Raw genomic sequence first — 17,665 nt, 5'->3', positions numbered from 1 at the left:
TTGAGCTCAGGTAGATCTCAAGAACTCCCCTGCTGTAGTAGCTAATAACAGATAGTGATTTCTCTTGAGAGATTATTATTTACTAGGAGCATGTCTAGAGTGCCGATTTGGATTAGTCAATTAACGTATGTTGTATGTTTCTGGACGGTGGGAGGAAACCGGGGAATCCAGGGGAAACCCACGTGAGCAGGGGGAGAAATGCAAGCTCCGCACAAAAACGTCTGCTGGTTTGGTAAAGCCTAGAACCAGAGACATTCTTGCTGTGAGGCAACAGTGCTAAGCACTGGGCCACCGTGTCACCCATCTAGGAAGGAGTAGGAGTGGATGGGGGATTCTTCAAAACGAAGATAGCGGCGGTACGTAACCCAAGGTATTTGTAGTAGCTTAGGAGTTGTCTGATTGGTGCATTGAGAATTGGATAATGCGGATCCAGCCGCTAGCAATCATAAGCACGTGATCCTCTCAAAATTACTTTATAAATAAACTTCACTTAATGTGACTTCAGTGATTCAACTGTAATCATACGAAGTTTCAAGAACACTTTTGGGTTAGGGCTTCTACGTCAATAAACCGCGAAGTACCACATTGTTGAAAGTTTACTGACGTACGAAGCAGAATGCCTCAATAAATTCGATCTGCATGTTTACATGATAGTCGCATTGTCACGCAATTTATATCTGATTTATTTTTCACATATGAAGGAGGCCTGAAACTGATCTCTGAATATCCAATTGCATGCGTTTTAACATTTAACTGGCAGTATAAACGGGGGAAAAGTAATGGTTATGTTTGTTTTGCACACTAAAGTGTTCTTGGAGCTTTAAATGATTACATTTGAAACTCTGAAGTTACATGGAAATTTTTGACAATTTTTTTAAATGGTTTTTCTGGACCTCTGAAAATGTTGTTTATCTAAAATACTTTAATGTGTTCTGAAGATAAACAAAGGTCTCAGGGAATAAAAATGACATGAGAGTGAGTATTTAATATCAGAATGTTTTTTGAGTCAACTAACTCTTTAAAGATTCAAATAAAAATAAGCATTAATAATAAAAATCAGATCAATTGCACAGTGGAAAGATAAAAAGTATTGTAATTTTAGTTTTACACTAAAAAAAAAATTCATTTTAAAAAGAAAATAAAATATTAATCTTGCATAAAACGGGTTAGCTCACCTTCTTGTTGTTGCGCTTAATGTCATATGGATCTAGCATTTCATAATTCCTAAATACAGAAAAACAAACAAATAAATAACACAGCTAGTAAGACTGAGATGTTCAAATACACATAACCGTGTGATATTTATGAAATAAGCTTAAAGGGCAAATGAAGCACTCAGTAAAGTTTACATTATTTTGTACATTGGATTCCACTTTAATGTAAATATATATAAAAAAAACATGTTTCAGCACCAGCTCCACGCCCACAACTTCACGCATTGGGTTAAATTAGGCTTTCCAGTCTTCGTATTCAGTCCAATACTTCCACTGTATCTGTACAGCTGAGTGAACAGAACCAACCCCGTGTTGTCAGAAATAGCGATATTCCAAGATGGCGGCACCCTTGGTCTAAAATCTACAGTAAAACATGCTGTTTTCTGCTAAATGGTTACATTAATCAATTTTTTAATATATATTTTTATTTACAAAATAATGCAAACCTGACTGAGTGCTTCATTTCTCCATTAAAGGGATAGCTCACCCCAAAAACAAATGTATAAAAAAATTACTCCCTCAAGTGGTTCCAAACCTTTGTGAGTTTCTATTTTCTGTTAAACACAAAAGACAATATTTTGAGCAATGTTGGGAAAATACTTTTTCTTGTTCAACAGCTGAAATCAACTCAAACAGGTTGGTATCAAGTAGTGGAAGGTGAGTAAATGATCACAGATTTTAAATTTTTGGGTGAACTATCACTTTAATTACTTTTTCAAAAAACACCCACAGTTTTTCTGGATGAAAATGATGCAGGATGGCACAGAAAGCGAGTCCGTTTCTCCACGAGGTGCTGAAGTTTGTGATACGCACACCCTTGTAACCTTGCGTGACTTTTTGGCACCATTCCAACAGAGACTGACTTGAATTCACCAAGGTCACAATCTGGCATAAAACAAAAAGCTAATTAACCATCTGGTTATTATTACGATAATATAATTAACATAATAAAAAATGCACCCACCTCTGTTTCACTGTTTAACAATGTGTGGGCTGTGGAAGCTTCCTGAAGGTCTATGGCATCTCCTGCAGCTCTTCGTTTATTACGAGCAGGCACTGTTGGCTCATTAAGAGACTTTTCTGAAACCTTACATTGGTTGTCTGATGAGGAACTGGTAATGGAGTCTTCTGGATAAGAAGCACTTAAACGTGTCTTGACGCGAGGCATTGGCACAGGAGTGCTTGGGGAATCTTCTGCTGCAGATTGTCTAAATAAAATAAATCACAACAAAAGAAATACGTTTAAAAGTACTGCAAAAGCTATTAATTAAATATGGTATATTGATAAAATAAATTTAATGTATTTTTGCAAGCATTCAAGGATATTCAGATTTAATTTTGCAATGAGTGACAAAAAAATACACAAACAAGGACCAATGTCTTCACTTTTATCACACAATCATTTATTTTTTACACAGGATGTTTTTCATAAAAATACAAAACTTAATATTAACATTAAAGATCAAACATTTCTGACTAAATTAGCCAAAATCCCATACATTAAAGATGCACCATTTTTTTCTGAAAGACAACCACCTCCAATGACCATGCACAGCACTTGTAAAGTAATTAATTTGCATGCTAATGTCTGCAAATATGACAGCAGGCAATCACATGTAACTTACCTAGAAACATCTAAGACAACCCCTGTGTCATCTACAGTGCTCAAATCAACAGCATCATCTCCAAAATATACAGCAGTCATCTTTTCTTCAATGCTTTGATCTTTTTCACTTTCCTTTTCTTTAACACTATACCTCCCCTCATCATCCTCACTATGTTCACCAAATATATCACCAGTCTTTGGTTTTTCATTGATCTCTGCCGCATCAGGGTCTACCAGCCCAACGGTATCTAAACCAGACTCCTCCAGGCCCTTTCTGTTTGACATGCTGGTTAACTCTACTTCACTGGCAACAGAGGTGGTTGATTTCTTTATCCCTGCTTCTGTGCTCAACTGTGTGGAAACTTCAACAGCACATTCTTTACTATCCAAGAGAGGAAGCTTGGCTTCTTCTGAGACTATCGAGGGAGAAACTTGAGTCAAGCTTGGAAGGTTTTCATTAGAGTCCCTGTCATTCTTGAAATGAGAAGGGATGGGTATACTTGTATCATCTGGAATTGAATCACTTTGAAGTCCTGTTACAACTGGCATTGTCAATTGCAGACTTAAATCTTGACAGTATTCTGCTTGTGGAGCAATTTTATCGGGATCTGCTTCGGACAGAGGAGTGGTTAAAGGGGCTGGAAGATTTTCTGAGAAACAGCCACTGAGACGATTCTTTACAAGTGGCACTACGACTGGCAGACTTGAGTCTTGATTGTCTTCTGGTTGAGTTGCAGTGCTATCTGGATCTGCTTGAGATAGAAGAGTGTATGGAGGGGTTGGAACATCATCTGAGAAAGTACCACTAAGGCGTTTCTTCACACGTGGCTCTGGGATTGGCAGACTTGTATCCTCATTGTTTTCAGTCTGGGGTTTATTGCTATCTGGATTTGCTTGTGATTGAGGAGTGTATGGAAGGCTTGGAAGATCATCTGGAAAAGAATCACTGAGACGTTTCTTTGCACGTGGTACTGGAACTGGCAGATTTGAATCCTGATTGTCTTCTGGTTGGGTTGCAGTGCAATCTGGATCTGCTTTAGATGGAGGAGTGTATGGTGGGGATGAAAACTCATCTGGAAAAGAATTACTGAGACGTTTCTTTGCACGTGGTACTGGAACTGGCAGATTTGAATCCTGGTTGTCTTCTGGTTGGGTTACAGTGCTATCTGAATCTGCTTCAGACAGAGGGGTGTATGAAGGGTTTGTAATATCATCTGAGAAAGTACCACTAAGACGTTTCTTTACGCGTGGCTCTGGGATTGGCAGACTTGTATACTGATTGTCTTCTGTTTGAATATAAATGTTATCTGGATTTGCTTGAGATAGAGGAGTGTATGAAAGGCTTGGAAGATCATCTGGAAAAAAATCACTGAGACATTTCTTTGAACGTGGTATTGGAACTGGCAGATTTGAATTCTGATTTTCTTCTGGTTGGGTTGCAGCGCTATTTGGATCTGATTCAGACAGAGGGGTGGATGAAGGGTTTGTAATATCATCTGAGAAAGTACCACTAAAACTCTTTACACATGGCTCTGGGATTGGCAGACTTGTATCCTGATTGTCTTCTGTTTGAGGTTTAATACTATCTGGATTTGCTTGAGATGGAGGAGTGTATGGAGGGGTTGGAAAATCATCTGGAAAAGAATCACAGAGACGTTTCTTTGCACGTGGTACTGGAACTGGCAGATTTGAATCCTGAATATGTTTTGTTTGAGAAGCAATGTTATCTGGATCAGCTTTAGAAAAAGGGGTGGACGAAGGGGTTAGAACATCATCTGCGAAAGAGCCACTAAGATGTTTCTTTGCACATGCTACTGGAACTTGCAGACTTGAATCCTGATTGTCTGTTTGTGGTTCATCTGGATCTGCTTGAAATGGAAAGGTGGATGAAGGGGCTGGAAAGTCTTCTGAGAAAGAGTCACTGAGATGTTTCTTTACACGTGGAACTGGGACTGGCAGACTTGGATCTTGAGGATGTTCTATTTGAGGAACAGTGTTCCCTAATTCTGTTTGAGGTGGAGTGGATAGAGGGGTTGGAAGATCATCTGGAAAAGAATCACTAAGACCTTTCTTTGCATGTGGTACTGGAACTGGTAGACTTGAATCTTTATGGTCTTCTGTTTGGAGAACAATAGCATCTAAACCTCCTTGAGGCAGAAGATTGGATGAAGGAATTGCAAGATCTTCTTTGAAAGAAACACTGAGACGTTTTTTTGACCGTTGCATTGGCACAGGTAGATGGTTCTCATAGTCTTCTGTTTGAAGACTAATGTTATCTGATTCTCCACCAGAAGGGGAAGAAGTATCATCTGTAAAAGAACCACTGAGATGCTTTTTCACACATGGCATTGCGACTGGAAGATCAGTACATTTGATACGATTTTCCACATTGCAAGGAACATTCAAATCCAGCTGCACTTGGTCTTTTAGCTTCAATTCATCTCCAGCTCCAATCTTTTTTTTGTCTTCAGGCTGAGACATGTTGGCAACGACAGAAGACATAGTGCTCTTTACTTCAGACTCTCCTCTGGCTTCATCAACATTGCTGGTTTGAGATTTACTCTTCCTTCTCAGAGGGGCACATAATTGTGTAACTGTGTCCTTTGTAGCCAACAAGGGAACATTTTCAGTATGGTTAATATGCCCTGATACTATTATTTCTTGGGAGTTCAGCTTTTCTTTAGGTGTTGGTGCACAAATCTCAATTTTGGCTGCTTCTTCAACAGAGGCACCTTCAGGAACAGAAGCACTTTGGCTTTTTCTGGTCCGTGCCAATGGAACAGGTACAACTGGGTTATCTGTTTCTGGAGTTGAACTCTTATCTGCAAAAATGGCAGTGAGGGCTGTACCTGGCTGTACATTATGTGGTGAACTCTGAGAATAATTATCAGTTTGTGATATGACACAGAAATTATTGATCAGATCATTAGGCTCAGTTGGATCAGCAATCGATGCCTCTTGCAGAATGTCTTGCTTCTTGGTCCTTGCTGGTGGCACAGGTTCTAAAGTTAAAACAGCAGTCTGTTCTGAGACAGCCTGTGCGTTTTTAAGGTATGTTGAAGATGATAAGGATAAACAGTCTTCATCCAGTAATTCATCCTTAGATTGTTGGATGAACAGAGAGACTTCTTGCACAATATGATGTTGGGGCCTTAAGGACAAAAATATAGTATCACTACATTTACTTAATGTAATGAAGACAAAAACAATCCCATAAGAGCATTATAAGTCTCCATCAATTTGTATATATATTTGTCAAGCAACAGTACAGCATAAAAGACAGCTTTCAGAGTATGCATACATTTGCAACATGCAGCCGTTTAATTGGTCACAGTAATACCAGCAGAGCTCTCAGCTCACAATCTGAACAAATACATGTTTTGAAAGGTGCAGTGTGTAACTTATTTGTGTCTAGGTTTATTTATTTAAATTATAAGAAATACTTTCTTTTATCAGTATTATGTATAGGTGTTTTTACTTCTAGCTCAACCAATGGCATGATTTGGGGGGCAGAACTACCTATTTGGACAAACAATGAAATAACAAGCAGGAATGAAAGACCAATGTATGTGTATCTGTGTTTACACAACCATTCTTTGTGGCACTGAATTTACCAAACCCAAGTTCATTCTGATTAAGCACCCCTATATACATTTCTGGAAAGTGCAAATTAGATCCCAGGAGCTACGTTTTCTTGTGTGTTTTTTTTTTTTTTTTTTTTTTGCAGTTTTTGCTTTCGTGAATCTGACAAAGGCCACTGTGTACCCTTTTTGAGATTCAAATATCTCTTGACCAACTCACTGACTGACACCCTCCCCCTTCCCTAAATCCAACCAATAGTATTTTTAAAAGTACCTATTGACCCGCCCACCCCCTTCCCTAAACCCAAATGCAGTGTTTAGAAAAGCAATCCAGAAAAAGAAAAGCCCCCTGATTTTTACCACACTTTCAGATTTTACCACATTCTCACCCTGTTCTTTACTTGTTCATTTATTTATGTTTTTTGCTTCTGTTTTTGTCATACCCAGTCTTTGGAACTGTTCTTCACTGGACTCGAAACCCCCTTATTGCAGTCAACTCCTCTCTGCATCTCAAGTCCGCCGGCATACATGTCAAGCTACCGGATGAACTGGTAACAGCGGAAAAGCCGTCCACATGCAAGTAAGCTGTCAGCTAGTTAGCGAGAAAAGAAAAAATGTCATACTGCCCCATAGCGCCTGTTTTTAAGATGAAATGCAGCCATAAGTAGCTCTGGCTACATAATTCGGGATCTCCAGAAATGCATAAAGGGCTATGTTTTCGGATTAAGCCTATGTTGGAATTTACACACTGCATCTTTAAGGCAAAAGCATAATTAGACACATGGACACAAATATTCATAACAACAAAAATCACAAACATAACAGCCATGTGAGTGCAAATACTAAAAGAAAAGAACAAAAAAACAGCCGTTCTGTCATTTGCGGGGGTTGCAGTTTGGGTCTGAATGCAACACTCCTAATTAACTCACCCCTCCTCTGGAGATATTGTGGCTGACACCTTCTCCTTCAATGTCTCAAACATTTTACTTTCTGTGACAATCTCATCATTACCAGCTTCCTCTAGAACTGAAGATATACCTTCTTGTATCAGTGACTCAACACGTGTATTGTCCTCCTCCACTTTGTTTATCTCATGAAGGTCAGCCTCAGTCAAGGGGGGCCACTTCCTCATTAGACAAAATGTTTCATCATCAACAAACCAGCTTTCAGTTTCTTTTGAAGAAAGTGATGTTTCTGAACGTCCACTAACCAAACGCCACATGTAGGGTTCGGCAGATTCAAACACCTCGGGTTCTGCAGCCTGTATGAGCTCTTCCAGTGAATGGTCACATCCACTCGCCATTGGAAAACTGCTGTCTTCTGGATCCACAGTAGATGAAAGATTGTCGAGAGCATCTAGTGTGTCCGTGACTGATCCAGAGCTTGAGGGCTGCAATATTGCAGCAACTGTCTCATAACTAAAAGAAAGCAACTCTTAACTCTTAATGTTCAAATAAATGGCAAACTAATATTAGTGAAAACTAAAATCATACATAAATGTCCCATGAAGTGCTTTGAAATGTGCAGTTTTGTTCAATGTGTGATTTAAATTAAACCAAAACTTGAAGATGGTTCAAGCTCCTCCCCCTTTTTAAAAAAATAGCCAATAGAGTTAAATTTTTTATCACAGCTCTGCCAGTGAAGCTGCGGTCACACTGCACTTTTCCCATAGAGTTCCATTCATATGCACATGAATGCGTCAGACCGGAAACGTAAGGTCGTGCGGAAAGTTTCGCAGTTCGCTGTGTTGGAAAGTTCAAACTTGGTGAACTCCAACATGCGAAATCGCATCATATGATTGCGTGACACCAATCGAGGATCAAAACATGACCTCTCTGTAAAGTAATTTAAAATATGGAGCAATCGCTCACCTTTTAAATGTCTAATCATCTTGTTTAATCCCACCCCTTTTCGCAGCGCTGTACGACAGAATTTCGCACGCTCAAACTCTAGTGTGACTGCGGCTTAAAAGCGGTTGAGCTCAAGCAGATCAAATGAAAAGTAAATGAGAAGTGTCTTGTAGAGGGCAGGACCTAGATACTATAGAGCATTTTATTGGTCAAAAGATTTGATGAGAAAAAAAAAGTTTTATAAAAAATAAAATAAAACAAATAAGACTTTCTCCAGAAAAAAAAAAAATATTATCAGACATACTGTGAAAATTACCTTGCTCTGTTAAACATCATTTGGGAAATATTTAAAAAAGAAAAAAAAAATTCAAATGGGGGCTAATAATTCTGACTTCAACTGTACATCCTTAATACTAACATATTGATACTAACACCTAAAAATTGATTTTGATTTCATGGGAACTTTTATTTGAAAATGACTAAACATAAACATAAATTTCAAGTGTTTCTGAAGTAAAATCCAAGCCAGCATGCTCAGTGGTTTTAACGGGTTATTTAATCTTACCCTCTGTGAAAGACATCAACTAAAGTCTTGACAAGACCAGAAGAGCCTTCTTTTTCTGTGGAAGTATCATCTGCCTCCAAAACCTCCCACCCTAATGTTATAGCAGTCTCTCCTGGTTCTGCTGTTTCATGGGTTTTACTAGAAGTCTCTTCGTCAGCAAGTTGCTCTTCCAGAAAACACCTCTCCTGATAGTTTTCAATACTGATAAACAATAGTTCACTAGTTAAAAGGTAGTGCGATTCCATTCACAAGCATGTCTCTTACCATGCATATCTCTCACATACATGCACTAAAATGTTACAATGAGATGATATAATGATGTTAGTAAAAAGTCTTATATTAATGGTCATATAAATCATGTCAAGTAATGTTTTGTTGAACAGTTTTTGAGTATTGTCTTGACATGAAAAAGGTGATTGCATAAAACCTCAACAATGTCAATTGAAAACGCAACATCGGAACACAATAGCAGTTCTAAAAGTGTTTACACATTCAAAACATGCTATTTAACTCACCCTTCAGCCAAGGGCATCTCAAGAACAAATCCCGTTTCTTTAGAATTATCTTTAAAAAAAGGAAATCAAAAAGAAAAGAACACAAACTCTGTGTTTTTCTGAGAATACAAATGATTCAATGTTCAATAAACACTCTAAAAATAAGCTTCTTACCACTTCCTATTACATCTGGGGTTTGTTTCCTTTCTGATTCTATGTATTGTCTGAATGTGGTTTCAGATATTACATGTTCTTGGGTTGGGCTTAAAGAAAACGCATAAGCAGCATGTGGGAAATCAGGAAGTCCTACTCCAACTGGGAAACATGGCTCCTCAGAGGTCAGATTATTAAAATCGTTTTCATCTTTTGAAGAGATTGGAGGCTCTGGGGAAGATGATGAGGTAACTTCCTTTCTGAGGCCTTCTGAGCATGGAAACCCATCACTTCTGGCCTGCTTAGGGCAGGTTGGAGCAAGCAAGAACATGCTTTTAAAATAATTTTCATTATCTTCTGTACAACTCATAGACATCATTGGTCTTTCTTTAAGAGGATTAACCCATATGGGTTTCTGAGCAAACCATATCCTCTCTTGAGACTCTTCTATGGGCACCGTTTTTACTGTAGGAACACCTAAGGTTGGAGAAGACTTTGGGCAACAATGCAAAACGTTAACTATGTCTGGTTCTTTACGGAGATAGAAACCCTGCACTTTAGGTTGAGGTAGAGAGGGGAAACCAAGTATGGAAGCTTCTCTCGGGCAGGTGGGCACAAGCGCAAACATCCTCTCCAAAATATTTGCGTCTATTTCTTCATATTGAGTTGCTAAAATATACTGACTGAGCTGTTCTGATCTTGTTTTCAGAGGTTGCACCAACATGGGTGTTTCTTCTTCAAACCATGCTCCTGTGTTTATTCTCTCACTTGATGAGAACCCCATGATTCTTGATGTCTTTGGATGGCAATAATGTAGATCAACCATATTGGGAGGAAGTGTAGCTTTGCACTTAGGTGCATATGGGAATCCTGGTAGTTCTGCCTTTAATGGACAGGTTGGAACTAATGCAAACATTTTAGTTGATTCGTTAAACCATTCTACTCTGTCAACAAGAACAACAGGTTGCTTTTTAAAGGACGCATTACATAATGTATTTTTGTCAATGGACCAATCTAAATGGACTCTTTTAGAAGAAAATCCAATAATATTAGACTTCTCTGGGCAGGCGGGAAGCATACTTAGCATTATTGGTTCAGGAACAGATGGAAAACCTGGAACACAGACCACTGATGGACAAGTAGGTGTCAAAGCAGACATTCGATGACTGTTTTCTATACATATCTTGTCCAAAACAACAGGCGGTTCCTTTAATGTGTATGACCACAAAATAACTGCACTCATAGGCCAGTTGGGCATCCTTGGTGTCTGGATGCTTGGAAAACCAGCTATATTTGAAATCTTTGGGCAAGATGGACCAATGTTTATCATGTTTGGCTTCATCTGTGATTTAAGGTGTGGTCTTGATGGAAATCCTGCAATGCTTGATGATTGAGGGCATGTTGGTGCCAGTGCTATAATCTTTGTATCTGGTTTATCTTTACTAGATTTAAAAATGCCTGTTTGCCTATCTTTTAATAAATGGCTAAATATTATTGACTGATTACAGATGTACTCCCTGTCTTTGATTACCCTTAAAGATGGACATCCAGGGATTCTAGAAAGCACCGGACAGGATGGAAGGAGCTCCAACATATTTGGGTCTCTTTGGGATGTAGGGACTGAATCTGGGATTTGTGACGGTAATCCAGATATGAAGGTCTCATCCGCAGGTATGGAATCACCCCTCAGTTTGGTCTCCACTATTGTAGACCACTGAAGTGTTAGTTCCTCACATGACTGAATAGTTATTTCTTTACTTTTTGGTGCAAATTGGATATCAGGAACAAGTTTTGAGCATTGAATCTCTGAATGCTCAATAAGGCTGTCGATGTCCAAAACTGGCTTTGGTTTTGAAAGGTCTTCCAGTAATGATGTTTCCATGCTCAGCTGCTCCTCCTTTTCCTCTGGATTTAGGGTCAATGAAGATGTGTTAACAATAATGGATGTTTCTGGATCGGATGGAGATGAGGCCTCTGTGGGTCTCTTAGCAGATGGAAAGCCTGGAATTCTTGCTTCATTTGGACATGTGGATGTCAGAGACACCATATTTCCCTCACAGGGGGATTTTTCCAAGTATGGCATAAACAACATATTTTTTGATGATTCATGATGTTCATCCCAAATTACACTCATATCAGAGGGCCAGTTGATGATGTCTGTTTTGCATATGCTAGACAGTGCCGTAGACGGACATCCCAAAACTCTTGAGAACAGTGAACATGATGGAAAAAGGTCTACCATGTTTGGGATACACCCTTGATGTGCTTCTTTAGGCAGATTTTCTGACATTGAAGAGACTTGATTACGGTCATCTTCGGTATTCTCGTTTTCTTTCTTTATGTCACCAGCAAATGGTTCTGGACTGTCTAGTGATGCCGATAATACACCTTCATCTACATCCATTTTTTCAACCAGAGCATCTCCATGATTCTTAAAGGGAAGAGCTCTTATGATTTGACGTCTGAGAAAAGTAAGCATATGACCAGATGTCAGATTTGTGGTTGTATGACAGTACAAGATGATATGACTGCATGCATCAGTGTATTTACTGGCAGCCACTTAATACACATGTCCTCCTGAACAATTTCTGAACTGGATGTTTCGATTTACATCTACAGCAGGACAGACACTTAACACACTGTGCCTAGTTTTTTTCACTTTTGTGCATCAATGACAATAAATGTATAGTTGAACCACAAAATGAAAATTCCGTCATTTACTCGCCTTTATGTCAATCAAACTTGAGGCTTTTCTTGGTTTAAAGAGCCCTTATTATTGGTTTTTGAAAATGACCTTTCATGCAGTGTAACAGCTCTAGGTGAAGTGAAATATCCTTAGGCTTAAATCTGAAAGTGCTCCTTATTTAAAACTATTGATTCATTTATAAAAGAGTCGACTCAGAGAGGTTTAAATGAATCGTCGTGGTAATGAATGTTTAGCAGTGACAGCATGACGTCGATATGGAACTCAAGCCCCGGCTATTTGTTGTGGAAAATTAAAACCCCCTCCCACAAAAACAATAGCAAAAAAAAAAAGGGAAAGACGACAAACAGTAGCAGATCCCAGGTGAATCATGTCGTGAAGACTGTGCTCTGAAGTTTGAGGGAAAGTTAGTATGATTTTCCCCACTCAAAGATGAGGATGTGAAGAATCAGTGGTTTAAGTTTATTTTTGCAAAAATATCTCAGCATTATAGCTCCAGCCTTGTGTTGTGTTCATGTCAGTTTTCTGACAAGTGCTACAGCAATCTACACACTTACAATGGGGAATTTGTTGGCCATTTGTTAAAGAACCAAGAAAAGACTATTGATGTATGGGACTTTGTCAGAGCTTGACAAAAACTTTACAGTACACAGTTCATGGATCAGTTTCTTCCTCCATTTCACAAGTGTATGTAAGTGTGATTAAAATGGTTGCCTCCCTGTTTTCTCTAGCTTGCAAAATGTGTATTTAATTGTGATTAGTTACTTGTAACTGCCTCACATGGCTTGTACTGTATCTGGTTAACTTTTTATATTCTCATATCATGTCTAAAACCACATTGAAAACGCAATGCGGACTGCTTTTTATACAGATTTAAACGCGTTTGTGAGCTCGTGAATCTCTGTCCTTTGTCGTTGCTATATCCACCATCAGCTTCCTACACACGTGTGGCGGTCAAGTTTCAAAATAGTTCAGCTTTTGTGTGGATTAATACTGAACGTGTGTTATGGTTGAGAATTAAGTAATATGCTGGTGTTTAACTGCATTGCTTCAATGCACTCCTGCATTGGGCTCACATATACTGTATTCTCTGCACTCTGACTACTTGAAACGTGTTGATAAGCCGTTGTGGGCAATTCACTCTGTCTCAAGCTGAACACAGTCGACCAATCACAACAGAATGGGGCATAGGACCAATCAGTGCAGATTAGCATTGCACTTTGGAGTGGTTTTTGGGGACAATTAAAGCACTGAACAAACCATATGGGAGTTGTTTGAATAATTAGGTAAAAAGAAATGCATATTATAAGACAAAAAAAATGTTTTTTAATCTTGCATGCATATCAGACTGTTGCTGGAGATGCCCAAAACAAAAATATTACCTTTTTAATGCATAATAGGGGCTCTTTAAAATTGGACCACATTTGTTTACATGTAAAGACAAAAGGTTGAGTAAATTATTACAGCTTTTTCACTTTGGGAAGAACTATGCACTTACTGTAAAGTGAAAAATATATAAATGTTATTTGCAGGCGGAAAACATCTGATTTGGGCAAGGCAAAGCATTGAGTTAATACTCTTTATCTTTGTTTCTTTGCAAAACTCACCTCTCCTCAACAGTCAGTAATAGTGGCATGTCTGGTAAGGAGTGCCACATTCTGCAATGCATCTTCCTAGAAACAAGTGTCAAAGTATTTCATGCACTGCAGGATGCGCACTGTATATTTTCTTTGTTGGTGTAACAAACACGTGGGTAATTCTGAACTTACCCCCTTTCCAGAATTCCCTTTTGTCCTTCCTCACTTCTTCCCAAAAAGCTCACATTCTCCTTGGTCTTTTCAAATGCAAAACTACTGTCAGACTCATTTGCACTGCAGAGGTTCATCTCAGTATCTGCTTGATCAAGCACAGTTGGAGTCTCTTGTTTATTGCCAAGATTGTCTGTTTGTGCTTGGGTCTGATAAAGCATTTGTAGAGATTCTGAATATGTGGATGGAAAGCCAGGGACATTGGATTGCTTTGCACAGGATGGCATCATCATAGACATGTCTTCTGTGAAATTTAGGTAGGCATCATATGGCTGATTCAAGTTTCTTAAAGATAAACATATCATGTCATCCTTTGAGGTCCTTATATGCAGCTGATTTGCATCATGAGGCCATGCACCTGAACCCATTGCTTCATTTCTTAAGTCAATAGATGGCATACCTAACAATTTTGTCAAATGAGGACAAGATGGCTTGAGCGATGCCATATCTGGTGTTGCCTTCTCAATTGTTAGTCTTGGGGAAGATGGAAATCCAGGCACTTTAGCCCTGGTTGCACAAGTTGGACGCAAAGCTACCATATCGTTATATTCTATTTCCGTGTATTGAGGTGGAACAGCCTGTATAGACTGGCACTTTCTGCTCAGTTGTTTAAAGCATAATGGCATTTCATTTCCAGGCCACTGTAGTTCTGCTTCAGGTATTATGCTTGATACCATTCCAGGTATATTTGAGATTCTTGGGCATGAAGGTAAAAGATAAAGCATTAATTTGGGCTTCGGTGCAGATGGAAATCCAGGAATCTTTGCTTTTACTGGACAACTGGACAAAATAGCATGCATTCCTTTAAGATTTGCTTTGTTCTGATAAGCAATGTTTAACTCGTCAAATGTGTACTCTGGCAAACACCTTCGCTCTATAAATGCTTTCTCCTTAAAAGGCCAAATATTAACCACAGCCTTGTCAAGCTTGCTTGGGACTAAAGAGGGAAAGCCTGGTGTTTTAGAGGTTTGTGGACATGCTGATAAAGTACCAGATGTTATTTGTGTTTCAGGCATGAGCCATGGTGCAGAAGGAAGTCCAGGATTTCTTGCTTTTCTGGGGCATGATGATATTAATGACAGCATATTGTTGAAAATATACTTGTCTTCTGTAACTTCATACTGAGCTGGATATCGATTGATAAAACGACATTGCTGGGAGGCCAATGTCTTGATCCAGAATGGTTTGTCATTTGGCCATTTCTGAAGTGAATCTAATTTGCTTGTAAGAGTTTGTATAGATGATATTCCAGCGACACAAGAAGCTGATGGACATAAAGGTAGGAGTTTTGTTATAGAGAATGTGATGTCTTGTTTTGGTGCACTTGGAAAACCAGGAGTCCTTGCTTTCCTTGGGCAAGATGGCACTAAGCTCACCATACTGGTTAAACAATCTTCTATTGATACATTTACAATTCGTGGCAAACTGGATTGGTTCTTTTGTGCTGTTATCAGAGATGCTTCATTATTGGATGGCCACATATGAAAGAGATTTTGAACAGCAAAGACTTTTGCAGATGGAAATCCAGCAATACTGGAAACCTTTGGACAGCAATGTGAAATCCTAACCATATTTGGTGCAACTGGTTTTGGAGCGGATGGAAATCCTGAAATCTTAGGTGAAGCTGAACAAGACGGTCTAAGCGCAAACATAGTTCTTGTCATTTCATCATTTATCTTCATTGATGATGTTGGTAAAATCTGTCGCTTATTTCTCCTAAAACAAATCACTACATTCTCTTTAGGCCAGAGTTTGTCTGTGCAAAGGCTTGGATATCTTGAAGAAAAACCTGGAATTTCAGAAACATCTGGACATAATGGTGGAAGACTGACCACACAGAAAGGCATAGATGGAAATCCAGGAATGTTGGCAGCTTTTGGACAAGCTAACTGTAGTGATATCATATTTTCCACTGTGCTTTGATCATACAGTGAGGTATCCATTTCTTCAATAAAATCATCTGGTTTCTCTTTCTGAATATACTCTATTAATACCTTCACAGACTCATCCTCAGGACACTTAGCGTCTTGAAAGTTTATAGATGCCATCCCAGGTACAAAAGCAGCTTTTGGACATGTTGGGAGAAGATTTGGCATGCTGAAAACAGATGAAGCCTCTTTACCTTTAGGCACTTTCTTATCAATGGGTAAAGCACTGACTTTCTTGTTCATTAAAGGCAGACCATCTATAAACACGTTTGTCATTTGATTCTCAGCTCTATCATCAGCCAAAGTGGATGGTGACCAAGGAGAATGGGATGTTTTTGGGCAAGAGGGCAGCAAAGCGGCCATGCTTTTGGTGCTGAGGGACAGGGACATTAGAAAAGAGATCAGAGGGATGTAAAATGAATTTATGAATTAGCAAATGGATGGCAATGCATACATTATATGCTTTAAACAAGCTTAAAAAGCTTCAAATGTAACAGTAACTATATACTAGGGGTGTCAAATATAATTGTTTCTTCAGTGCATTGAGATGTAAAGAGGACGATACAGTATCGGTTTTGTAACAGACCATAACTGGTTACAATGAACTGACAGATCTGCTTGTTGTTGGATTTGAAGCATACTATGGCAAGGGAGGTGAGATGCATTTGCAAGTAATTAAAATTTTAAAAGCCTACATATGGGCACATTTTACTGACACTGAAGGTACAGTAGAACTCAAGATACCCTGTGTCAATGCTAAGGGCACACTGTGCAAAAGATCCATCTCCCCCATTCACTGAACAGCAAAAGTCAATGCTGAACATGTCATGTCATGAGGGGGGTGTGGTCGAACAGCCGCACAGAGGAAGAGCCTGTTAGGAGACCGGAAGCTGAAAAGTAGATCAATCAAAAACATAACTAACACCTGTGTCGTTGCAGTGATTGAGATGGAGAGACAGTCTCCTAAAGGCTGGTTTATACTTGACCCGTTCGCTAGTTCGCTTGAGTGCGATGTCATTGCAGTGTTTGCGGAGGTTTGCTTTGGGTGCGCGCGACATGATTTCGGATAGAGGAGCGCACTAAATTTTTTGAGACTCGAGTGAACAGTGTGTGCGGTGCCAGATTTGACATTAAAGAGATGAAACAGGTATGCCTGTACAGGCATCTTTATGTACAGACATCTTTATCTTTATTATCATCTGTCTATTGCGTGATCATAGGGATAAACAGATGACCAATAAATCTTGGCTCGAAATTGCAACAGCAGTGAGAAAGGAAGAAAGTTTCTGTTAGAAAATTTAGAAAAACTTGTGTGATAAGTTTAAGCCAAAAAAAGAGGCCATTGCAAAATAAACAATTACAGAATATGTTTTTACACCATTCATAGGTTTTACACTGATGTATATGTTACAAATTTGAATTTAAAACAATTTACTAGTTACAAAACTAAAATGAAGTAACAAATTATTTATTTGATAACTGAAAAAAAATATTTGAACCTATCGGTTTACAGTATACTGATGCTCTGTTTTTCTGGGCTTTACTGGTGATAATAGGCAGGAATTTACCTAGACCGTTTATTACCTAGACTGCAGCTCTGCACAAGGCGTTTGGCCATTGGAGAAATGGTCGTGCCCAACTGAGCCTGGTTTCGCTCGAGGTTTTTTAATTTTTCACTTTCACCAATAAGTGAAGTTTTTTCCTCACCGCTGTCACCACTGTCGCCACTGGCTTGCATTGTTCGGGATTTTTAGAGCTGCTC

The 17,665-nt window shown here is 38.9% G+C and overlaps 1 protein-coding gene across 23 annotated transcripts in view; it reads right to left on the bottom strand.

Annotated features, from left to right (window-relative positions):
* Positions 1-17,665, bottom strand: part of ehbp1l1a (EH domain binding protein 1-like 1a) — a 76,485-nt gene that overhangs the window by 14,023 nt on the left and 44,797 nt on the right. For 6 of the 23 annotated variants that reach the window (XM_087260636.1, XM_087260637.1, XM_087260638.1 and 3 more), the window contains 3 exons: positions 2,179-2,422; positions 1,945-2,099; positions 1,176-1,224 (listed from right to left, as the gene is read on the bottom strand). In XM_087260636.1, the coding sequence (XP_087116762.1) occupies positions 1,176-1,224; positions 1,945-2,099; positions 2,179-2,422 (448 nt within the window). Of the gene's footprint in view, positions 1-1,175; positions 1,225-1,944; positions 2,100-2,178; positions 2,423-2,839; positions 5,972-7,330; positions 7,820-8,816; positions 9,018-9,331; positions 9,381-9,484; positions 11,926-13,774; positions 13,841-13,936; positions 16,277-17,665 lie in introns of all 23 variants that reach the window. The other 17 variants (XM_087260630.1, XM_087260634.1, XM_087260633.1 and 14 more) reach the window with 7 other exon arrangements.

This window comes from Danio rerio, chromosome 7, assembly GCF_052040795.2.
Source record: "Danio rerio strain M-AB ecotype USA chromosome 7, GRCz13ab, whole genome shotgun sequence".
Classification (NCBI taxonomy): domain Eukaryota; kingdom Metazoa; phylum Chordata; class Actinopteri; order Cypriniformes; family Danionidae; genus Danio; species Danio rerio.
The sequence above is the reverse complement of the archived record's forward strand: the minus strand, read 5'-3'. Positions and strand labels throughout refer to the sequence as shown.